Consider the following 24,563-nt stretch of genomic DNA (forward strand, 5'->3'; position numbering starts at 1 on the left):
TTCCTTTGTTTAGGAGGGATGTAGGAGAGAATAGTAGGAGTTGTCTTACAATTTGTAATGTGAAGAAAACAAAAATAAAAATAACTTACAAGACTTCTTGATATCTAGAACATTTGTAATACATATTAAAAAAACATCAGAGAGTTTTTATATTGGAGGTAACGTTTTAGTCATTCACTTCTTGTGTAACTTCATGAGTATGAGCAAACAGTAACAGATTACATCCAATGGACTTCTCTTACCTGAGTATCATGTTCTAGTAACATCTAAAGATCATAAAACAAGAGGAGAATTGAAGCAGCACTATCTTCTAAATCAGTGAAGTTTTAGTACTGAGACACGTGGCAAGCTGTCTTATCAGATGGTTCATAACTCTAATAAGCATTTTTATGTCAATAAGTAACTGAATCATGGAAAGAATTACCAGTGAGTTTAATCATCTGGAACAACTTAATTATATAAGTTTCTGATTTTATTTTTTCTTTCCATAACACAGCTGTTAGAGGCAACTAACTGCAAAAATCCTTTAACTCTTGAAAATAAAATTTTACCAATAAGAAGTCAAAGGAGTTATTCTGGTGGTATAAAATGTTTCATTCTCTTAACACTCTGTTCAACCTGCTACCACAGGCTCTTCAATTTTGTTTAGTTTAGTAAGCTTCATAGCATTTAGTATGATTTCTTTAAATTAAAAGCTTTTTCCAAGTAATTTCTGTGTAATTCATGTGTTTGGTTTTTTCCTTAGTAAAAACAGTTTCAGTTGCTTAGTATTATGAAAAATCCTAGTTTATTAGTCTGAAGTTGGGCACTCTTAGTGTAGTTCAGTGGCATGGGATTTCTTTCTGGAAGGTAAAATTCTGTTTCAGAACTTAGATTTCTTCTAAGATCAGAATGCTTCTGGAAAGAGTTTGAATATATTCTTAGAGATTTTCTAAGAAGGCAAAACCAAAGAAATATTTCTAATCCTTATTGCAGTCTTTTATAGATGATCTCTCTGTGATTGAATTTAAATCTCAGGAGAGGCCTTATGCTGGGGAGAATAAAAACTTCCAAATACTCTAAAATGAGGGGTTTCATTGGCAAGGAAGAAAGCGAGAAAATAGACAATTGCACAGTTGGAAACCTCTGTGAGTCAGTATCAATTTTGATACTTTGGGCAGAGCTTCATTTTGGGCAGACTTGATGGTACCAGTTTCTATCCTGATACAATCCTGGACAGCCTGTTGTGTTGTGTTATTAGCAGCTTAAATAGACGCAGTATTAAGGAGTGGAGACTGGCTAACCAGTCAGAAAAGTGAAAGTGCTGATTCCCAAACCTCTGCTCATCTGCTGAGTTTGTCTTGATTATGCTTTGTGTCAATTTCGATTAAAAGACTGACCATTAAAAATAACAAGGAGAAGAGAAACATCAAAGATTGCAGAGGACGTTCAGGGTGATCACCTGAAGGGAAGGCTATCACAGGGAGAAGGAAATAAAAGCTAAGGAAAACAACCAGTCACGAGTATGCAAAGATAATTTGTGGCAATCTGACATGCTAGGATTTTTGTCCTTTAAATTAATACTGAGATGTGTGCAGGTATGTGCACTCATACCTTGGCTTTCCACCTTTAATTAAAAAATGCTACAGTTCATTGCTCTGGAAGCAAAAGGGGGGAAATAAATGTCTAAAAGAATTTTCTAAACTACTTGCTTGGAGTATATTGGTGGTTAAGCAAGCTGCCTATCAGTCTCTCTAGCATGAGGCACTGGTTCTCTCCAGTGCATGGCAGACCTTGGTGGTGAGCTGTATAAACTGCACATAGTTGGTTAATCTTACAACCACAGTCTTTCCTACAAAGAAGCTGTTAGTTCTGGAGAACTTCCTCCAGCTCTCCTTTGCACTTGTTAGTTTAGTTACTGTGTTGACAGGTTTGTTACACTATCCAGTGAATCCTTGTCAAACTGTACAAACATTCCTTAAGTCATTGAATCAACATTCCTGCACTACAGGGAATCCAACTATTGTGTAATTTAACTGTGTTGCTTTGTCAGTAGAGAGTGCTGATTTTTTTATTCACATAAAAAAAAAAAAAAACATATGTAAAACATGCTGTAGGATGAAGATGATGGTAAAGATGAACTGATTAAATTGAGTATAGGAGGTGACATCCAGTACAAACTACTCCACAGTTTTCATTTTCAGAATATGTAGTCAGCTAAATTTCATTCCCCATTATGTGTGCTTACATTTTAGAAAGGTTAAAGGAAGCAGAGGCAAGGTTAATTTAACTAGCTTGGCTGTAGGGTAAATTATAAGGAATATCAGGTGCTGTAATCACTACTGTCTCATTCCAGATTAGGGTATCTTGTTTGGTTGGGTTTGTTTTAATTTCTACCGTGCTAACTGTTCCTTTTCAAGCAAGTGTGTTGATTATCATCTGTAATTACCACTTGCAGAACTCAGTAGAAGGGATCACATGCTTGCTCCTGCCTGGTGTGTTTAGCTTCTCTCTCTAAATTTTTTCAATTTCCCAAACCTTTTAAAGCCATTTTGCAAATTCCTCCATTTAATTTTTTTCTGGGGGATGATGTGGGGCATGGGGGGTTGAAAAGCACATTTCTGAAAGACTGCTTGTTACAATGATTGTTGTGTGCCTGAATTTATCAAAATCAGAACTTCCAGCTTACCAGCAACTATGAATTGCTTTTGTTCACATCTGTTAACATCTTTATTCAAGTTTGATCAAGACTTACATCACTGTTTTGTGATTACCACTCAATATAGTATCTCTTGCTGATAAAATTACTTTGAAACTCTAATTAATGTCTTCAGTTTGTATTTTCTTCTTGTAGGCTGCACAGTCAGTGCTGATTTCCCTTTTTGAGCTCAACACTCCAGAGTTTACAATGCTGTTGGGTGCTTTACCAAAAACATTTCAGGATGGCGCCACAAAGCTTCTCCATAATCATCTCCGGAATACAGGCAACAGTGGTCAGGTATCCACACTTCTGTTACTATTCTTTCTGAAGTTACTATGTAGAAGCCTATCTTAGTAGCTCTTTATATGGAATACCTTTTCTTTTTCCTCTAGAGTTACAGTTTCTGTGTTGCTTCCAAGTGACTTAATAGGTTTGAATGTGTTTCTTAAGAGTAGTTTATCTTGTACTTTCTAATTTCAAAGTTACTCAGGATCAAAGTTGCTGGTAATGGGTTAGACAATCCAAGAATTAACTTGAAGCTCTTTAAATGTTTCTGGGCACTAAGAAATAAATATAATAAATTAAAAGGGAATCTTTTAGTCCTACTAGAGCATCTTTTCTCACCTCTTCTCTTCCAGGGATCAATGGGAAGTCCTTTAACAAGACCTACTCCACGCTCCCCAGCAAGTTGGTCAAGTCCTCTAACTTCCCCAACCAATACATCACAGAACACTTTGTCACCAAGGTAATGTAGGCTGGTGGTGTTACAATTCTCCATCTAGGGCTTCATTACACATTGTCCAAAGCTGTAACCCCAACAATGAAGGCATGGAGAAAATTTTGCACACAATGACAGGTGCTCAGAAATAATCCCTCTTGCTCCATAGAATGACAGTGAACTGCTTAGCCTCCCTGAAGGGTCTGACAAGTGCCAAAGCTGGCCTGAGGTGGGAAAGGGCTGTGCATCTTGGAAAGCAAATGGATTAGCAAGAGAAGGAACCAAAGTGTGCTTCTCTAACAAATGTTAGAATATGTCATCTGATGTCATGGTTTAAAACCCCAGTTTACAACTAAATGACTCAATCCCCCTGTGGTGGGATGGGGGGGACATTCAGAATATAAAAGTGAGAAAACTGAGATAAAGACAATTTAACAGGTAAAGCAAAAGCTGCGTGTGCAAGCAACAGACAGACAAGAAATTCACTGCTTCCCATGGCGGGGGGGGGTGTCAGGTGTCCAGCTGTTCCCAGGAGAGCAGGGCCCCATCACTTGTAACAGTGACTTGGGAAGACAAGTGCCATGACTCCAAACGTCCCTCCCTTCCTCCGTCTCCCCTCAGCGGTATATGCTTAGGTGCCATATGGTATGGAATATCCTTTTGGTAAGTGGGGTCAGCTGTCCCAGCTGTGTCCCCTTCCAGCTCTTCGTGCATTCCCAGGCCACTCACTGCCAGGTCTGTGTGAGGAACAGAAGAGGCATTGGCTCTGTGTAAGCACTGCTCAGCTTTACTAAAACACCCCAATGTTAACAGCACAGTTTCTAGCACAAATCTGCAGCATAGCCCCGTACCAGCTACCATGAGGAAAATTAAGTCTGTCCCAGCCAAAACCAGATTTAATATTGGGTCATCAAACCAGATTTAATATTGGGGAGACTAAAGAAGTAATAAATTAAAAATGGTTTTTTATAGTAATGATGTTGTCAGCAAAGTCGACTTTGTAATTTTGCTTTTATCGGTCAACTTGCTGTTGAGTTTTATCAGTGCTCCTTACTTTAGGACTTTTTCAGAATGAGAGGATGGTGTAAAAATTCCAGCTGTTTCACATTCAGCAGAGTAAAACAGGGCAAAAGAAGTTTGTTTCTTTAGGCAGTTGCTGTTACCTAATGTAGCCTTTCCCTTAGCTATTTCCAGTGCTTTTCTGTGTCAGTGGTAGTACACTTACTAAGGCATACCATAATACATTTTGTTTTGTGAAGAGACAACTTTGTTAATATGTTTCAAGAAAAGTAATAATTTTGGTAATATTTCCCGAGTCTCTGTAGTTGCCTGCTAATGTGATTTAAAAATACAGAATCACAAAATAAATCCATCTGAATTCCTATGTCCTTCTCCGTGGCCCACAGTGCATTTGACTATGACACTGAAAACATGAATTCTGAAGATATTTACAGCTCTCTTCGTGGAGTCACTGAAGCCATTCAGAATTTCAGTTTTCGTAGTCAGGAAGATATGAATGAACCTGTAAAACGAGATGCTAAAAAAGATGATGGTGATTCGGTGAGTTTGTAAGCTCCATACGTGTTGGTGTCAGCAAACTAAGCTAGTGTCTGGTAGACTACAGATGAGAAAGCATCTATTTCAGGAGGTTTATATTCTTCTTAAATTGGACATTTCTCCTGAATTACTTAAGAGCTTTAGAAAAATATGTTCCTAGTCTTGAACTACATGTTGAAAACGTAAATGCTGATTTTAAATAGCGCTGCCTGTTTGTTTAACATGTTAGCAGTTTAAAAACCAGTGATCTTGCAAAACAGCTGGAGTTAAGTTTTTGAGAAATTTGCACACTAATACATGTTTTTCTGAATGTTTTGTTTTATTTTATTTTGTACAAAACCTGTGGGCTGTTAAGTGCTACATGCAATATTTAAGAATTCTGTTTCTATGGAGCTTTGGCTTTAAGATTTGTTGAACTTGCCACATATATATATGTTTAAACATGTTTTTAATTACTTGCATCAGACTTGTAAGATAAAATACAACTGTTCCTGGTTTATGATTTTTTTTGGGCAACATACACTTTTCCTTTTTTTGTTTTCTTTTTTTTTTAAGGAAAGCAAAGTTTAGGGAACTAAGACTTCTTATTTGAAGGCTACTTTGAAAATTCTAAGCATTTTGAAATTTGTACATTTTTGCTACATAGATGAATTAGTGATGTAGTTAATTGAAAGGTGTAAGAGTGTATTTCACATGCTCATATGATGTATCCTCTCCTGCAGATTTGCAGTGCTTCTGGAATAGTAGACATGCGAGCAGGAAGTGGTGTGAGCGATACAGGTCGGACAGCTCTGGATAACAAAACATCATTACTCAACACCATGCCTCCCCACTCCTCACCACGCTCACGAGATTACAACCCATACAATTACTCTGATGGCATCAGTCCATTTAATAAGTCTGCTTTGAAAGAAGCCATGTTTGATGATGATGCAGAGCAGTTTCCTGATGGTAAGATTCAGATTACATTTTGTTCTAGAAGAAAAATGATGAGATTTTCCATCTTTGAGTTCAGCTTCTGAATTTATTATTAGGAATATACATACCACTTCTTCGAGAGGGTTTTACAAATGCTGTATTTTGAATTAGTTTATTTGTTAGTCATCTCTTTTAGTTACATTGTTGGATAACCGGGTATTTGTAGAGACTAAGGGTAAAAATGAAGGAAATGCTGAACTAGGTTGTATACTTCTGGTAGCACATCCTGTATCAGTATTGCCAGTATGAATTTACTTATCAAACTTTTTTATGATAGAAGTTTAAAGGGGGAGGGGGGAGAAAATATTGACAGCAAGGAAGTAAAACTGGATCAAACCAGTTTGGGAATTAGGTGAAAGAGTAAGTATTTTGTTCGTAATATATTTGTATTTGAAGCATGACATTGGCATTTTCTATTGACTAAACATTCTTTTTAAACCAAACAAAACAAACCAGCTTTTTACCAGGAAGGTGGTTCATCTAGCCCGTGTAAATCTAGAAACATGGGTTGCTGTTTTGTAGGCTGACAGAGCTTCTTTATGATATTTTTCAGTATATCTTTGGGTAAGTTTTTTGTATCTGTATGTTGAGAAGGTTCCAAAGTACCACTACTATCATTATTTTAATGAATAGTCAGTGGTTCTCATAATCTGATATTCATTGTTGTTCAGCTGTAGATTAAGTTTTTAAGTAAACACTTTTCTTAATAGCAAGGGACAAACTAATCATCTCCCTTCTGCCTGTTTTGCTTTTGTCATCCCACAAAAGATATGTTACAGACACCATTGAAAAACAAAATTATTTTTTGACATGGTATTTTATTCAGCTATTCTGTAAGTTGGCTTTAAGTTTTCATTAAATCAAAACCAAATCCAAATGTGATGCATTCCTCTTTGTTTTTTCTTATGTATCGTGAAGAAGCATATAGTGTAGCTAATTATCTTCTGAAAAAGATTGAGGGGAAAGCAGAGTTTTACAAATCACGTCATGTACTTATTAATAATTGAATAGCTTTGCCATCTACATACAGAGCCAGTTTATGTTTGAGATTCTGTATGAAGGGATCTTTTTTTACATGGAAGGATCCTCCTTCTACCTTCTGACAACTTATTTTTGGATATTGCATTAAACCAGATGCAGTCTGTGCTGCGCCAGCATGATCCAGTTTTGTAAAAACTCATTACTGGCTCGAATGAAGCATCCCTATCCAGTATTAGTTTGTCCTGGTTGGAAGAGTAGTGCAGTGCATTACTTAGGTCTGCTCTTTAATGGATGTTAATGAAGTACTTGCTTTCATTCCTGTGATGTTCTCCCTTAGTATTTAGTTATATCATGTACATACTGTCATTTGTGTATTGCTTTTAGAATTTCATCTGGGATTACTTAGAAAAAGTCTGCATGAGAAAATACTTTTTCAAAATACTTTGTGCCTATGGTTCCTCTTTTGGGAGTTGCATGCTTTCCCCATAAAACCGGAAGGGCTCATTGGATGTTAGATTTCAGCTTTCGGAAACTCTGCAGAATTGCTGCTTGTTCATGACACAAAATTATTTTGGTACTGGATTCCCAGCTATCCTGTCATGCATTACTGACAGAAAGATGTGGAAATACAAGGCTAGATGGGAAAACCTTAGCTGCTCATACAGTCCTGTCAACAGCCCTGGGGCATGAACATGTATTTTGCAGATGGTTTGTCTAGCAGCTAAAAATTTGCAGTGGAGGAAATGCCAGAGTGTGCCTCACATGACTCACTTTTGAATGTTTTGCCTTTCTTACAGTAAAAAGGTTTTCAGAATAACAGTCTGTATCTTCCAACCACTTGCACTTTGTTTTTTCCCTGAGGGAAATGCACTTTATCTGAAGCATAAGGAAACCTGGCTAAGTCACTTCCTGACTCCTTAATAGCAGTTCACAGTCTCTGTTTGAAAAAATAGTGCTCTTTTCCAAAGAAGCTTATTTATTTCAGCTTACTTCCATGGATTGTGCTTTCCAAACACCTTCCTTTTTGCCTGTTACTTTGTATATGGGCTTAAGATTTCTGCTTTTGTGTCTTGCCTTACACTTGGCATCTTTTTTTTTTTTCAGACCATTGCTTTGATTTAACAGGATAATTTTCAGTTGTTATCCTGTTCTCCAGAATCTTTGCAATTGCTCCTAAAGTGACGTCATCTACAGATTTTCTAAGTTGGCTCCACATCCCTTAGATAGCACTAACAAATGCATCCAACAGAACCAGGCTCTGCACACATCCAAGCAAGGATATCACTCATATCCTCCAGGATTAATAGAAAGCCATTTATAATCCAGTCACCCTGCATGTGATTCATCAAGTTTTGCACTTGCTTTGTTTGCTTTTTTGGCCATCATCTTTGCATAGCTTTTATATTAAGATGCTGTGAGTGGCAGTAGGAAAATCTTTCCTAAATTCAGGACATACCTAGGTGTTCCCTTTTAACCCCTACACCGTTCATCCTGTCAAAAGGATATTATTTGATTGGTTTAAGAAGAGCTGTTCTTCATCAAATATTTATCTCTCTAATGTATATTTTAATTCATTCAAATGAAGGAGTTGCATCTGCTCCTCTTCATTTTGTTTTGTTTCCTTTCTGAAAAAGAAATTTTGAGAGTAGGCTTTGAACATGACTTTTTTTTATGCTTCTCCATTCTTACCTGGAGAATGTTTGGAAATGGAACACTGGGTGTAAGTCATACAAAGGAATGGAAAACTCCAGCTGTAAAGGCCCATCCCTCTTGGTTATATTCATGTTTTTCAGTTATTTAGTCCACTACTGGAGCTTCATTCCTCCCCTTATTCCTGCATGGACATGGCTACTACCTTCCCCTCTCTTTACCCCTTCCCTCTATACGTTTAAGATGACACCACATTGAAAACACTTTATTTAAACAGATATGAGAAGTTTTGCTAATTAAGTGTCAATATGCATTCCCTGAAATGTATATATGAGGATTTGCTATAGCTGTAATCCTCATAGTTTGGTAGAACAAGTGTAATAGTGCTGCCAGTCAAAGTAATGATCTTGCTTCCATTAAAATGATTGTCCATTCTGCTCATCTGCTTTAAATCATATTTCACCTAATGCAGTTTCAGTCTGCCCTTTAGTCAAACATTAATCATCCATTAATACAGAGGCAGCAGTAGTGTTTGTAGTTTGCTTTCAGGTACTTGTGCTCCTGTTTATTCATGCAAACCAGAATGCAAATAGGAATGTGGGGTTCAAAACCGGCATGATTTTTACAGTAATTTATGTGTGATATTAAGATACTTTATTCTGTGGTATTCAGCTTTTACTGTGTTCTTTGTGTAAGTGCTTTGTACAGCATTTGTAAGTTATAGTATTGAATATAGTAATAAAAGATGTTCAAGGGCTGTGGTTTCTCAGTGTATGATATAATTAATTTGTTATGGAGGATGCATTTCATTTGTTAGTTAATACATGCAATCATTTCAAGAAATGCGATGCATTTGCATTTTATGCCAGAACTTCCTAACTTTTTCCATTAAAAAATGTGTGTTTCTGTTAATTTATCCAAAGGTCTCAGTGCAAAGATGGAAGAAGCTATATGCTTTCCTTCCTTAAAGACTAAATGGGTCTCAATAATGGAATAAAGGCACTAAGTTGATACTCAGCTTTTCATTAAGACCATTTTTAAGTTTCTTGACTACTTGCAGATCACTCTGTTTGCAGTCCAGTTTGCAAATATAGGTTGTGTTACTGTGTTTTTCCATTATCATGGAATCCTCTCTAATCAAAACTAAAATCCAGAGCCATCTCTTAATGAATTGCTTTTGGGAATCTCTATGGGACTAAGAGCCCTGGTTTGCCTTCATTTCAACTCTTTTGTGCTAAGAACCGTTGTACTTTTTTTTTCCCCTTGTTTGTTTTAGCAACCTAGCTATTGTTGTGGAATCATGGCTTACAAAAGTCTGAACAATTCTGTAATACTAACAGAGAAATGAAAGTTTTTCATCTTGAGTGGAAGGGTCATATGGGAAAGGTGGCACTTTGTGTGTAGATCAGATTTAAAAGGATGCTTAGTGGGTACTGCAAGCCTAAAAACTCCTGCAGTAGACTGGCCTGCTGGGGGTTTTTTGCAATAATCATTGTAAGGGTTTTGGGGGGATTGTAAGCTTGCTCAGCAATGTTGACTGCACTAAAAATGTAGTAGTCCAACTGCAATTTTTGCAGGCTGATGTGGGGAAAAAACCAAAAGCATACTCGAAAGCAAGCAAGTCGTACTAGAAAATATCCTTCAGCTGTACAACAGGCACTAATATTTATTTGCAGTAACTGTGTTTGTGCATTCCTTTTTGACAGAGCCTCCCATGGACCATTCTGATCTGGTTGCAGAGCTACTGAAAGAGTTATCAAACCATAATGAGAGAGTTGAAGAAAGAAAGGCTGCGCTGTATGAGCTCATGAAGTTAACTCAGGAAGAGTCTTTTGGTGTTTGGGATGAGCACTTCAAAACAATACTACTTCTGCTGCTTGAAACGCTTGGTGATAAAGAGGTAAATTCAGATTTATCCAGTTAAGAATGTTAACAAAGCCCATGGCTAACTTTGAGTACCTTTGACATTTGTATGAGTTGTAGAAAGGGCACAAATTCCAGTTAGTGGTGGAAAAAAAAAAAAACTATGGAATTACAAAAATGTCATGAAGTCTGATTGCTGTGATGGTAAAAAGGGTATCAGTGATACTTAATGTCTCCAGGATTCCTATTTGTGGATTCTGACACAGTAGATTGAATGAAACATTTTTTCACTGAGATTCAAAGCTTATCTCTTTATAGTCCCTGAAGGAATCTAGAATATCAAAACATCATGTGTGGCAGTGGATTTAAAAATTTATTTCTAAAATACAGTAATGCTCATTGTGAAGAGACTGAGTTCTATGTAATAATTCTCTACAAAGGCCATGTTTTTGAAATTACTAAGGATCAAAAAGGCACTAGTACTTGGGTTTGATTTTTAAAACAATTGTAAAAAAAAAGTAAAAAATGTACTTGCATGATGGTTTTATCAGCGCTTGTGTTTGCAACTTAGCTTCTAGGTGGCATAGATAAGTAAAATTACTTTAGCAGTGTGTTTATGATACGTCACCTGAATTTTCTGCAAAAAGAGAGATTGAAGATTTTTTTTTCCTACCTTTATTTGTTAACACTAGATTCAGACTGTATATGTGTGCAGAGCACAATCTGATATTTTTTCCATTATTAAAGACTTTTCCAGCAGCTGAACAAATGTTAAAGCATATGTCTGTTTAAAGATGCATAACTCACTTATTTTAATGTTGAATCTTTAGCATGCAATTAGAGCTTTGGCACTGAAAGTTCTAAGAGAAATTCTAAGAAACCAGCCAGCAAGGTTTAAGAATTATGCAGAGCTCACAATCATGAAGACATTAGAAGCTCATAAGGATCCTCATAAGGAGGTCAGTAATCAGTTATTTTATTTGCTTATGGTTACGACAAATTATTACAAAATGAAAAAGCTGTCCAGAAAATGTGAAATTATTCAGGTCTTACTGAGGAAGTAATTTGTTTCATAACAAGCACATTATTATATGTTTAATAACAATTATGTTATTAGTTAACATGGGTATGGAAGAAAAAAAGCCCTGCAGTTCTGAAAGCTCTTGAATGGTTAATATTGTTCCTAATAACAATGGTCTTGGGTGCCATCCCAGAGGACAGTGTAACCAACAGTGTGTTACCTTAGCTCTTCAAAGAATAACTGAAAGGAGCTTTTTCCTTGTTTGACATCTTAACCTGAATATAGGTGTCCGGGAGATCTAAAAGAAGCTTTTGGATTTACGTGAGGTTTGTAGTTGAGAGATGAGCCTAAACGTGACACGGAATTGTCAACTCTTTCTATTCTGCTCCATTTGAGAGCATGGCTTTGAGTGGTGTTAAGGGAAAATGTGCAGGATTATGTCAGTGGGGGAGGTGCTCGTGCCAGGAATAGTGAGGGGGTTCAGGAGAAGGGTAAAGGTAATCTTGCTCAGATTTATTTGTGATGCCTGTGTACACAATAAAGGATAATGCATGTAAATACAGGAAACACAGCTACAGTAACCAACTCAGTATTCAACTTCTGACATCAGTGTCACTGATGCTGTGGAAAGAATCCATGTTTATTACTAAATGAGTACATCTTCCCCATGCAAGGGCACTTTGTGGAATTTACTGTGGAGTTTCAGGCTTTGAATTTGACTTTAATTCCTCCCATCCCATGACTTTATCACTCATTTGATACTCATTTCTCCTTGCATTCTCTGGATTTGTTTCATACACTGTATTTATTACAGTGTCATTTCCCCATTGTTCCTTCTCTGTTCCTGTGCTTTTTTCTCTCTCATGGTTTCATGTGTTAGGAGTGAGAGAGTAAAGGGGACAAGGATGGAGAGAAAGTTCTGGAGGTTTTTGTACATCAGTGTTGGGGTCCCTCACCCTGCCATGGGGCCCGGGGGGAGGGGCCCTGGGGGGGAGAGACACGGGGTTTCCCTGCCCCTGTCAGCCTCGTTCCCCATTGGTTGGTTTGTGTTCCCCGGGATGAGCAAAAGGTCCCGGGGTCCCGTGACCACGGAGTTCCTGAGCTGAGCCCCGGCCAGGCGGCTGGAGAAATAAACATCTCTGAAACATCTATCAAGAATCTGTATATATATATTTTTTATCCACGGGACTCCTGGTTTGATATATGCGTGTTACAGTAATCCCCGCTGTAACAACTGGTGGAAGAATGCGGGCAAGACACCGATCCCTGAGGAAATTCGTGAGTAAAAAACAACTCTAGGCCTCTCTCTTCTCATCTTGGTTTGGATATTCTCTCTGGACTATGGAAGAATCGTGGGAAATGGGGCTCTCTGAGCCACAGAAAAAAATGTATCTAGAAGTAAAAGAAATCCTTGAACAACAAAACAAAAAAGTAATGCAACCGGGAGATGTAGAACACTTCTTTATGTGGCTTTTCAAAAGGTTCCCCTATATTTCCCGAGACTTACTTTTTGATATCGAACCTCCTGAATCTTGTGAGGGGTGTTTCTGGGACGAGATCTGGGATAAGGTATGGGATCAAAGCGAAGCTTTCCGTGCATATCTTGTAATCAGGGACGCTCTTGAAGAGCATTTGTATGGTCCCATTACCCCTAAAGCAGAAGATCATACTTCTCCCGTGGCCGAGACCGCGCAGCAGCCATCCCGGGAGCGCATGACTGCAGCCGCGCCAGCGGAAGTGCCTGCGCTGGATGTGCCCGGCCCCCTCGGGAGCGCGCGCCTTACTGCGGACCCCATCCCTGTCTCGGGGTCCCTGGCCACCCGGCCGCGAGTGAGGGAGCGACACCGCAGGCGCCGCGGGTGTCGTGGGCCACGAGCAGCCAGGAACCGGGGCTCGGCGTGGCAGGCCGCTCTGAGCGACTGGCTCGGAGAGCCCTGTGGAGGGAGAAGCGGCGGTTTCCACAGCGACACGAGAAGCCGCGCAGCGCAGCGCAGCGCCGAAACGGGGCCACTCTCAAAGCGGCGTGGAGTTGGTGGAGTGGAACCACTCACAGGCCACGGAGCCAGGGGCGATGGCAGCGCGGGGCCGCGCAGAGCCCAGAGACGCGCCGGAGCGGGGCCGTGCAGAGAGCGCAGAGCAGCCGCAACGCGGGGGCCCGGCCGAGACGTCAGAGTCAGCGAGGCAGCTGCCACGCGAGACCGGCACCCACGACGAACACGCAAGCAAGTGATAGGAGACGTTGTAGCCACGAAAATCACAGGAACTGTGAAATGGTACAATGTCAAAAACAACTATGGATTTATAACACGAGATGATACAGGGGAAGACTTATTCATCCATAGAACTGCCATTAAAAGGAATAACCCTAAAAATTACCTGCAAAGTGTAGGAGATGGAGAAGCTGTACAATTTGATATAGTGCAAGGAAAGAAGGGTTTACAAGCAGCGAATGTTACTGGGCCTGGGGGTATTCCTGTCAAAGGCAGCCGTTATGCACAAAATTATAAACAATATCCATCCCAACAATTTCCCTACCCGCAGCCTAATTTCCCCTTTTACCCTATACCCAATATGAACCCTTTCCTAAGTTTACCCTATCCCCAGTTTATTCCTAATCCGTTTTTCACCCCATGGCTTCCTTATACAGTTCCATTTCCTTACAATTCCTCTTCAATGCCGATAGGGGGATGAAAAGAGGGAAGAAAGAAATCAAGCCCTCTCCTGCCTCAGTTTCCCCACAAAGCATGCTCAGAAAGTTCTGTCTCCCTTCTATCAGCCCTAAGATGTTCCACAGAATCTGTTTGGACATTTTAAAGACTCAGGAGGGTGGCTTGTTTTGTTTTGAAACTGTCCCTGTTATGTTTATCCAGTTGTTTTCATTCTCATTTTATTAAAATAAAACGGGGGAGATGTTGGGGTCCCTCACCCTGCCATGGGGCCCGGGGGGAGGGGCCCTGGGGGGGAGAGACACGGGGTTTCCCTGCCCCTGTCAGCCTCGTTCCCCATTGGTTGGTTTGTGTTCCCCGGGATGAGCAAAAGGTCCCGGGGTCCCGTGACCACGGAGTTCCTGAGCTGAGCCCCGGCCAGGCGGCTGGAGAAATAAACATCTCTGAAACATCTATCAAGAATCTGTATATATATATTTTTTATCCACGGGACTCCTGGTTTGATATATGCGTGTTACAGTAATCCCCGCTGTAACACATCAGTGGTGTACAACCGCTCATTCTGTACAGTGGTTTCTCCTGTCAAATGGCAGATGCCACCACAGCACTAATGTGAAGATCAGATGTTAATTTTCTCTGTGGTGCCCGTGTGTTTTGAGCTTCTGTACCTGTTGACATCCTACCTAATTATTCTTGTTCTGTGTATTCTTCAGGCTTAAAGTACTCTCTTGTCATAGTTTCTTTCAAAATTATAGGGGAAGAAAAAGATTGGCTTCTACAATTATCAGTCTAGGCATGTCATTAAATACACTTTTGAAATGAGTGTGAAAACATGTTTTGTCAGTGATCACTAACTTAACAAGCAATAACCAATGACAACACAAGAAATTAAGGTTTACAAAGGTGGTGATACTTCAATATGTAGTTGGAGGGTGTTGCAGAGTAAAGAAATTTCAGATCCGATTAAACAAGCAGGTTTGAAAAACTGATACGTGTATTGCCAAGGGCATAATAGCCACAGGATATTGGGAAGAGTTGTGTTTTTAAGAAATAATGTCCAACAGTTGGACTCAATGGACTCTTTACATATTTCTATAATACTGCAGAGCTCTTGATAGGAAATATTTATGCTCAAGACCATTCCTGCCAGAAAACAGACCACAGAGTAACAGTCTCATGTAAATCACTTTTCTGTGTCTTTTTCTTTCAATAGGTGGTGAGATCTGCTGAAGAAGCTGCTTCCATGCTGGCCACTTCCATTAGCCCAGATCAGTGCATCAAAGTTCTCTGTCCAATTATCCAAACTGCAGACTACCCCATTAATCTGGCTGCAATCAAAATGCAGACAAAAGTTATAGAAAGAGTATCTAAAGAAACCCTCACTCAGCTTTTACCAGAGATTGTGCCAGGTCTAATACAGGTAAGGAGAGAAGAAAGAAGAAAATAGGGGGGGAAAAGACCAAACAGACTAATAAAAAGAAACTGTATACAGACAAATTGCAAAGACTTTTTAAAAATGGTACCCACTTGGTTCTCAGGAAGGATTTCACTTGTATGATAGTTGATGGCTGCCTTGACCCAAAATAGTTTGGACAGTAGGAACAATCTCTTTGATTAGCAGGGAGCTAAATTATAACTCAAAGGAAATCTCAGTAGTTTATAAAGTACTGGTTATAGTTAAGCTTGGTATATACTTTTAGTTGTAAGATAGTTTTTTCCAGGTTACATAATTTGGTGTGAAATTGTCCATGTTCTATTTGTGTATAATTGTAGGGTTTTATCAATTGGGGCTTTTGGGAGGCAAGAGGAAAGAAGCAGTTTTATAAAGTTGAATAAAATTAGAAGGATATCAGAGGTTTCTCTTCCTCTATCTTTAAAACTGAATTTTTTACCACCTTATAAAGAGCCAAAATACATTAATTTCCTTCTGGTGGATAAAGACTCTTTGGAGTTGGCAGCTGCATTCTGCAGATTTCTGTGTTTAATGGGTGTGATCCAGTAACACATCTGCAGGAAAATAGAGGCAGAGGAGGGTCCGTCTGAGAAGGGAGTGGGAGTGAGACAGCTGGGCATGGGGTGATGGAAAAACGGCAAAAGAAACAAAAATCATTAAAGAATGAGATGGGACTTAACAAAAGAATATTAAATTGTTAAGAGAGTTCTTCTTTCAGAGTCAGGAAGCTTTAAATTGTGAGTGGTCTTCTGTTTTAAGTAAACACCTGTATAATCTAGAACAGTTCTCTTACGTGCTCGCCTGTTGCGTGGCAGCAGCTGTTTTCAGTGTAACTTATGAACAGGATTGTGTGGGTTTTAAATTCAGCCTGGAAAATGATTATCAGTGGTGATTAATAAGCAGCCTGCTTTTTAACTGCATGCTCTGTATTTGCATGTTTGTTTTTTTGTTGGAATGCTTCGTTGGGCTACACTGGCATTAATTTACCATAAACTCCAATGTATTTATTATAGTAAAGAAGTAAATAGTTTTCTGAGGCTTTTAATCATTAACTGATAAGGTATTAATGTTAATTTTATTGCTTTTCTAGGGTTATGATAATTCAGAGAGCAGCGTTCGTAAGGCATGTGTTTTCTGCCTTGTAGCCATTCATGCAGTAATTGGTGATGAACTAAAACCGCATCTCAGTCAACTCACTGGCAGTAAAGTAAGTAAAAGATACCATTTGAAGAAATCTTGGCTCATGATTGCTTTATGCATTTGAAATGATTTTGGTTGCCATTGCCTGAAAGTTTCAATGAAGTGTATATTTGAAAGAGAATATCAGTTGTATTAATACAACTTCACTGTAAAATATTCAAAACTGAGAGTCCACAGATCTTTATTTATGCAAGTGTACAAACTTTAGCATTAAGATAATTACTAAACTATGTTTCTTACTGCTTTTTAATGCATTCAGTTCCTTGTATGTTGGTAGTAGTGATAATGGCTGTATTCAGCAGGCTTTTCCTATCAGTGTTTCTTGTCCTGTTTTCATGCAAGTTCTGATTGAAAAACAAGGAACATGGCATGTCCATGCTACATACAGCAGTTCCGTTTATTCTTCCTCCTTGTTATTTTGCTTTGACCAGTCTTTTCAGTACCTCTTATTTGAAATAATAAGAACCAGTCTGTGGTCCTTCTTCTTCCAGGATATTTATGACTTCATTGACATCTTTTTCATGCACTTTTTGTATGTAAACAGCTGTATGTTAATTGTGAATCTCTTTGTCCTTTGGAGTAAAACAGGCCAATTAATTCTGTGTGTCTGAATAAGGCAGTTCTGTCTTTAAAATAGTCTCTGGCAGTGATTGTATTTAAAGTGACTCTAGACAATATTGGAAGCTTTAGCAAATACCATCATCAGCAACTCTGACTAGAGGCTTAAACTTCAGCATTAACTGAAAAGAAGAAAAAACCCAAACCACTACCATATTTAGAAAAGCATTATAATTGGAGGAAAATATTCCATCTATCTTAATCTAGCTACCTTATATCATACTCTTCTTTACATCCTTAGAGAAGCTTGAGCAGTTTCCTTATGAAAAATTTTACTTGTGTTTGATGTTTTCATTGGCATGTATGTTCCTTTTGAATCAACTGTGTAAAGTACAATTTTGCTTTTGGGGAAAATAAAAAGGATTAATGTCTGTTTTGTTGTATTCTTCCTGTAGTCAGTCTGTACAATTTGCAAGTACTAAACAGAACTAATTTCTGTCTTAAATTTGCAGATGAAATTATTGAACCTTTACATCAAACGTGCACAAACAGGCTCTGGAGCAGGGGATACAGCAGCAGATATGTCTGGACAAAGCTAATGAAGCTGAGAAGAGTTAACCAGGTCTCCTAAAGCAAGGGCAAGGCCCTCTTCAGTGAAAGGAAAATCCTTACATACAACTTCTGGAACCTTTTTCTTGTTGGTTTTTTTTTCCCCCCCTTTCTTTTATTTTTTGTTGGGGTTTTTTTTGTTTGTTTGTTTGGGGTTTTGCTTTTTTTCCTTTAACCAATGGCTATCCTCAGCCTGCATGAGACTGTTGCAATAGAATTATTCCAAATCTAAGGAAAAACAGTATTAACATCAGTTGATCAAAGCAGAATAAAATTTTTAAATAACCTTATCCATCAGTTACCCTGTTCATAATCCTCTGTGTCTTCCCTTTAACTTTTGCCAGTGTTACTGTATTAAAAAAAAAGATTTTTTTAATGCTAATTAAAAAGGTATGCTTTAAGCTTCAGAAGTTAAAATATAAATTCTGTTGCTTTTCTTCAGCTGCAGATAACATTACTTTTTTATTGCTGTTTTGTTTGAGTATCATGTCCTTCGCTAGAAACAAGAAGTGATGTGAAACAAGGCTGAACTAGTCTGAACTGCAGTGAGACTCGTTCACTGTGTTGGTGGTTCATCATCTTATTTACAGCTTGTTTGGGATATTCTGGAGATTGAGAAATATGCCTATAAAAAGAAAGCTGGATTGATCCAGTTCTGTCACAGTGATATTGTTCATTGGTTGTATGTTTGTTGCATAAATAAGAATTTAGTGTGCGCAGTAGGGGACTGGTACAACCAGTACCTCTTAGTGTGGAAGACAGCCCTGCCAGGGCAGCACTGCCGACCTGGTGATAGAGTGGCAGCCTGCTGGTGAGCAGCAGAGTTCATGGTCACTTGATGGACGTGAACCATCCTTGTCACCTTTCGTTCTTCAAGCAGGATGCTTCAGAATGGAGTGCTCTGCCCAAGCATGCTCAGTATGTATTTATCTTTATCACTAGAATGTTTCCTCTCAACCTAATTGCTGGAACAAGTAGTCTTGTATTGTAACTCACATGGGATCTTATGACAACAGTGCAGAAAACTATTTATTCCTTACCTTCCGAAAAGCACCAAGATTTTCTGCATTGAATTTAAATGGGGGGAGGGGGGAATAGTCACAAATGCTATGGATCTCGCCACCTTTTAATTTAAAGAAAAATATATATTTTGGATGAGTAGGAAAAGCTGCACCAAATTATTTGCATGGTTTTCTTGAATAGCATCCTCAAGACCCATCTGGATTAAGGTGTGGAAATGTTTCAAGGGTTTGTTTTTCCATTTTTGAAAAAGAGTTAGTATATTGTGAATAATGGTTATTTGTATTTATGAAGTTGATAATGGAAAGAGAACAAAGATAAGTAAATGTGTCCCTAAATGTTGTCTTTCCTTTTTTTTCTTTTTTTTTCTTTTTTTCTTCTTTTTTTTTTCATATAAGCAGCAAGCTAATTGAGAAATGGGATGAAACAGTGCCCTTCCCAGGAATAGTGGAACTCTTTTTCCTGACTTTTTTTTTCCCTTTGACTGTGATGTTGTCTAGTTGTAGGAAGTGTATCCTGATAAGAGAGAAAATAGTGGTGCCAAGGATGATGATCTATGCTAGGCTAAAATTCTCTCTACCTCTTCAGGGTGACTAATTTTTGACTGAGCTGCTGCATATAGCACCCAATAGAAGAACTATCTACAGAAAAATCTTTATTTTTTTTCCAAATTATCACTTAATGTGTATTCAAAACTCTATTCTTCAACATTGCAGCCAAATATCATAAGAAACTACTTACACACTTTACCTGCTAGGAACCCTGAAAAACAAAACAGTGAAAAATTAAGTCAGATGCTTGTAGTTAACATGAAAGGTTGCTTTTACTTTAGTTTGAAGTGAATGCGATAGAAAGAGCCAAGATGTGGTTATTAAAGAAGCAATGCCATTGCAGAGATTTATTTGGAGGAAAAGTTGTAGAAATACATGTAAAGACTTAAACCCAAGACTGTCATAACTCGTCGCTAGCCCTTTTTAGCAGCTACATCAAGAAAATAGTATCTCCTCCTTCTTTCCTTTGTTACGTGTAACATCCTTGTTGTTTTCTACTGTTTAATTACATTGTGTATTTATAGTTCTATGCTTACCATTGTGCATATACTGGCAATAAAATGTACATAACATTACTTAAAAGATCAGCAATGTATACATTCTGGTTTTTCTGTTTTATTTGATCACATGCTATAAGAAAAATTATAAATGTGATTCATACAACATTGGTTAAAAAAATCATCTTAATCTTCATGTTTTCTGTGTCCAAATGATGTTTCTTTATATAGTTTTGTTACTAAATCTGACTTGGCATTTGAGAACATGCTGTGAATATAGGTATGCTAGACAAATTTTTTAAAAATTGAATAGAATCTTTATGAACACGGTTTCCTTCATCTGGGCAGATTTCTTGTTTATTATTTCATTTATTTGTACATTATACATCATTTGCATTTTATTTTTTTTAATATTTAAAAAATATTTTTCAGTCTACAGTCTTGTAGTTTTTACATTTTAATTATACAAAAGGTCACTTTAAAAAATTGCACGAATTCTAAGCTTAATAGCCCTGTATGTTATTCCTGCATTTTGTATAGGTAATATTTATTTTGAGAGAATCATTGCAAGATGACTGTTACTTGTCATCTTTTTGAAGAGGCTATTTCATACTGAAAATATAAGTTATTGAAACATACAGTATATATTCTGGATGAAACCTAGTTTTTTTACATGTAAACAAAAGATATGTTTTTTATCCCCTATATGACTGAAAAATTTTGCTCCAGGTAGAGGGGAGGAAGATATTTACACAAAGTCTGTTCATCAGTTTTGCTTTTAAGCCGTTCTTGAAATGTTTTAAGTGAAGATATCCCATGTATTAAAAATCTCAATGCAATATATTTAAATGAATATTTTACTTACAATATGACTAGTTCTGTTTCCAGCAGAGATGGGGTTGCTATCTTTGTAAACAGATAGAATCTATTTATATTACATGAGGCCATCAGAATGTAAGAATTTGGAAAGAAAATTATTTCCACAGCAGCCAGTTTATCAGATTCACTGCATTGCTTTTTGCCTTCATTTCCTATATTATAAGTAGATACTAGCTCAGTTAAATCCAAGGAATGATTAGTCATGCCTTATGTTCCTGCTGGAGGTGGTTTCTCTGATGGATTAGCATAAGATCTGGGAAAAATTAGGACAGTTACAAGTTGCTATTCTTTCAGAAAGGGTTTCTATATGTTCCTTCTAATATCCTGTGAAGATAGGTCATTGCAGTCATTTGAATACTGAAATGTAATTCTTAAAGGTTGGGTTTGGGCTTAAAAAAAGAGGAAGGAGAAGAAAAGCTACATGCAGAATCAGGATGGTAAATGGATATCATGGATGTCTCAGACTTGGATGTCATTTGCTTTAAAGAATTTTGAGTAACACATTATGTTCAGATGAAGTCTTAGCAAGGAAGTTGGGATAATAAATGTAAATTGAAAGGAGAGCTGATCATGTAAATTTTCCTGAGTTGGCTTGCTTGTTTGTTTTTGAAGATAAAGGTTGGAACAGATTGAGTCGTGGTTATTATTTGCGGTCTGAGTCACAGAGCAAAAAGAACAAATGTCTGGGTCCTGAAACACTTATATATTCTTAATGGTTTCTATGCATGTTGAGACATTTAAGTAAATTCACACACATACCCATGAGAAAAGTTTTGAGAATGCAGGCCCAAACTGCTCACAGTTTGAATTTTCAGCAAAGGAATTCAAATGCTGAATGTGACATTGTCCCTTTGAAAATAATCATAAAAGAGAAAATAATTTTGAGAAATAAATCTGTTGAATTACACTACAGTTGCTCCCTACAGGAGGTGAATGAGAATGGTTCCACTGGCTGTGGTAACTTTCACTGTGTTAGTTTGGGACTTGGCAAACACAGAGAACACAATAAACATAAATATGATGTGGATGAATAAGCAGTTTGGAACTGGAGGATTATCTGGAGAACAAAAACTTGTTGTTTTCTCCCAATAAAACAGTAGACTGATCAGTTTTGCAATTGCAGTCTACTTCCAGGTAAGATAAAAGTCAATATTCTATTACATTCACTAAAGAAAACATCTTAAAATTCCCCCCCTACATTTTGTATTTGAGTTTTCCAGCTCATTAAAAGCATGTACGTTAAAGATCTGTTTCATAATTTATATATGTTTTCTTCTTTTTTGTTAAAACACAGAAGATTTTCAGAGTTTGAGGGACCAATTGTGCTGGTCTGTCAAAAAATCAAACTTCACTTAGTTGTTTTATATATTGTTTATGTTCCTATGTTTAAGTATACTTCAAGAGCTCTGAGTTTCCAAGCTATGCAGCTTGGATTATCCCAATTAAAGAAGGTTCTTCATTTGCTGGTGGGATTTTAGGATAGTAAGTGTACTAACTAAGAAGTTTGCCAGCAGTTTTGAATACCATACCATTTCTGGTGAATAGAAAAATTCTGTAACTTTTGGTGTATTTTAGATAGATACAAGCGATCCTAGCGGAAATACTTTGAGGGAGTAAGATTGGAAAAGTGTTGATTTCAGACAGGAGGTAGAAAGGTAACTGAACTTGATCTTGGGCATCAAAGTTTTACAAGTTTTCTTTTTCAGTATCCTTTCTTTCCTAGATCATGATATTGTTCACCAGTGCTCATATTTGGCCCTCTGTAAACTCATATTGCAACCAGTACTGGAGATGGTTCTGTTAACCTTATGTCAGGATAAATTGAAAAGCAATGCCTGTCTGTCCAAGGAAGATGTGTAGCAGTAAAAACAAATGTGTAGATTTAAGTTATGCAGTAGACACATATTCTCAAAAGTCAGCTGGACTGGTTTAAGTATTCCCTCACCATCTTTTCATCTCTGCCTGTGGCAAAGCCAACAGAGCACCTTGTGGGATCTTCCCTACTCTGTTCCCCAGTCTGATTTGTCTGGAATAATCTCAGACTGGTCCTGCAGCAACACCCAGGGCTCACAGATGTGTGCCAGAGAATGAATGAATGCCTGTCCTGGGCGGTGAGGGTCTGCCTGTATGGGGGGCAGTGGTGGAGGAGGAAATACAAGAAAACCCATCTATTTCTTAGCACAGTGTGTTTAGCCTGAGCACGTATAGCTCATGTCAAAATACTAGGGAAGACGAGGAAATTGTTGATTTCAGCTTGGATAAACAGCTCAAGTGCAAGCCTGTAGGGGAATGGATGTGTGCTTCATTTAAAATTGCAGATCAGCATGTTTTATAATGCTTAATTAATTTAAATGCTAGTCTGAAATAATACATTTGAAATGGAATTAACAGTATGCAACTGCAAAAAGCCTCTGATCTGGAAAAATAGTAATTTCTGGCCTGTTACTTTGTGTCCTTTCAGTACAATTTAAACATGCAGATTAAAACATTTTTACTCTATAGTAAATGTCATTATAGATGGCTGTATCTTACATACATAATTTCTGATCTGTTTGATACAGTTTTTGATCTTTCAGATGACAACTGTGGCCATGCTGGCCAACTAATCAATTGAAATATTTTTCCAAGGCAAAACTACCTGCTTTCCCTAAGAAGTCTTCATGCATCACTGTTTATATAGTCTGTATCTGCCCAAGAGAAGAAATCTAAATTGGATGTTACCTGATTGTTGATTGGATGTTACCTGATTGAAAGTGCCAGCTTAAACTTTCTAAAACCTTACTTGAAGAGCTGGTATCATCAGAGGCTGCCTTTTCTCCAAAATGTATTAATTAGCCACTGCTTCTTGAGCCACATAGGAAGATTTTTGCTCTTTTGGGAGGTGGAAAATGCACGGTTGCTAGAAAATATGAGGAGAAAGACATGTTGTATATATTTAATTTAACGCCTTGTAAGTTGCAGCTATTGTTCTTAAAAACCTTAAAGCCCCTGTTTGGCTTGTAATGTTTTTAGGAAGGGGATTTTCTTGGAATACACAATGTCTTCCTTCCTGCTTTGGGAATTGAGAAGAAAATACTGAGTTGGAGGATTTTATCTACAAAGCCAAGCCAGCCCAATGCTAGAAAATGTTAGACCTGGCAGGGTACCAAAGCTGTCTTAGAGCCTCAGGTAAAAGGGAGCTAGTCCCTTAGGACTGAGAAATAACTGAGCTCTCTTTTCTGTGTTACAAGATGCAGGCAGCCTACATTGCCACAGCAGTCTGGGAGTCCAAATACTGATTTTTAGGCTACAGAGTAAGTGCACAGAAAGCACAGATTAGCAGAATAACAACTGCTTGAACCTGTCCACCTTTACAGACTTCTGAATCATCTAAAAATAAAACTGACTCCACCCTTTGCCACCATCATAAAAACATGCTAACTTAAGTTTAGATTCAGGTATGATGTGATGGGTTAAGTCAAAATATTCTGTGGTCAGTGATGCTGTCTAAATCTCAGTGCCTACAAATGATGTGATAGGTTTCTTTGTAGGCCTTGGTCTTCCTAAAAGGCAGCAGATGAAACGGAAGAAAGCAAAGGTAATACTTGCCATGCTCCATGTTCTAAGATGTGGAGTCAGTAAGACATTTATACCTCAGTTCATACCTCAGCACCTTACTGCATCCTGAGATTGAGAAGTAGGT

The 24,563-nt window shown here is 37.9% G+C and overlaps 2 protein-coding genes across 17 annotated transcripts in view; both read left to right on the forward strand.

The window, feature by feature from the left end:
• Positions 1-18,597, forward strand: part of CLASP2 (cytoplasmic linker associated protein 2) — a 146,690-nt gene extending 128,093 nt beyond the window's left edge. For all 14 annotated transcript variants that reach the window (XM_069007701.1, XM_069007702.1, XM_069007703.1 and 11 more), the window contains 9 exons: positions 2,834-2,977; positions 3,319-3,425; positions 4,805-4,958; positions 5,678-5,906; positions 10,271-10,464; positions 11,258-11,386; positions 15,328-15,534; positions 16,658-16,774; positions 17,838-18,597. In XM_069007701.1, the coding sequence (XP_068863802.1) occupies positions 2,834-2,977; positions 3,319-3,425; positions 4,805-4,958; positions 5,678-5,906; positions 10,271-10,464; positions 11,258-11,386; positions 15,328-15,534; positions 16,658-16,774; positions 17,838-17,924 (1,368 nt within the window). In that variant the 3' untranslated portion in view covers positions 17,925-18,597. The remainder of the gene's footprint in view (positions 1-2,833; positions 2,978-3,318; positions 3,426-4,804; positions 4,959-5,677; positions 5,907-10,270; positions 10,465-11,257; positions 11,387-15,327; positions 15,535-16,657; positions 16,775-17,837) is intronic.
• Positions 18,598-18,769: 172 nt separating this feature from the next.
• UBP1 (upstream binding protein 1) overlaps positions 18,770-24,563 on the forward strand; it is a 51,892-nt gene continuing 46,098 nt past the window's right edge. For all 3 annotated transcript variants that reach the window (XM_069007716.1, XM_069007717.1, XM_069007719.1), the window contains exon 1: positions 18,770-18,852. In XM_069007716.1, the coding sequence (XP_068863817.1) occupies positions 18,773-18,852 (80 nt within the window). In that variant the 5' untranslated portion in view covers positions 18,770-18,772. The remainder of the gene's footprint in view (positions 18,853-24,563) is intronic.

Source organism: Aphelocoma coerulescens, chromosome 2 (assembly GCF_041296385.1).
Source record: "Aphelocoma coerulescens isolate FSJ_1873_10779 chromosome 2, UR_Acoe_1.0, whole genome shotgun sequence".
NCBI lineage: Eukaryota > Metazoa > Chordata > Aves > Passeriformes > Corvidae > Aphelocoma > Aphelocoma coerulescens.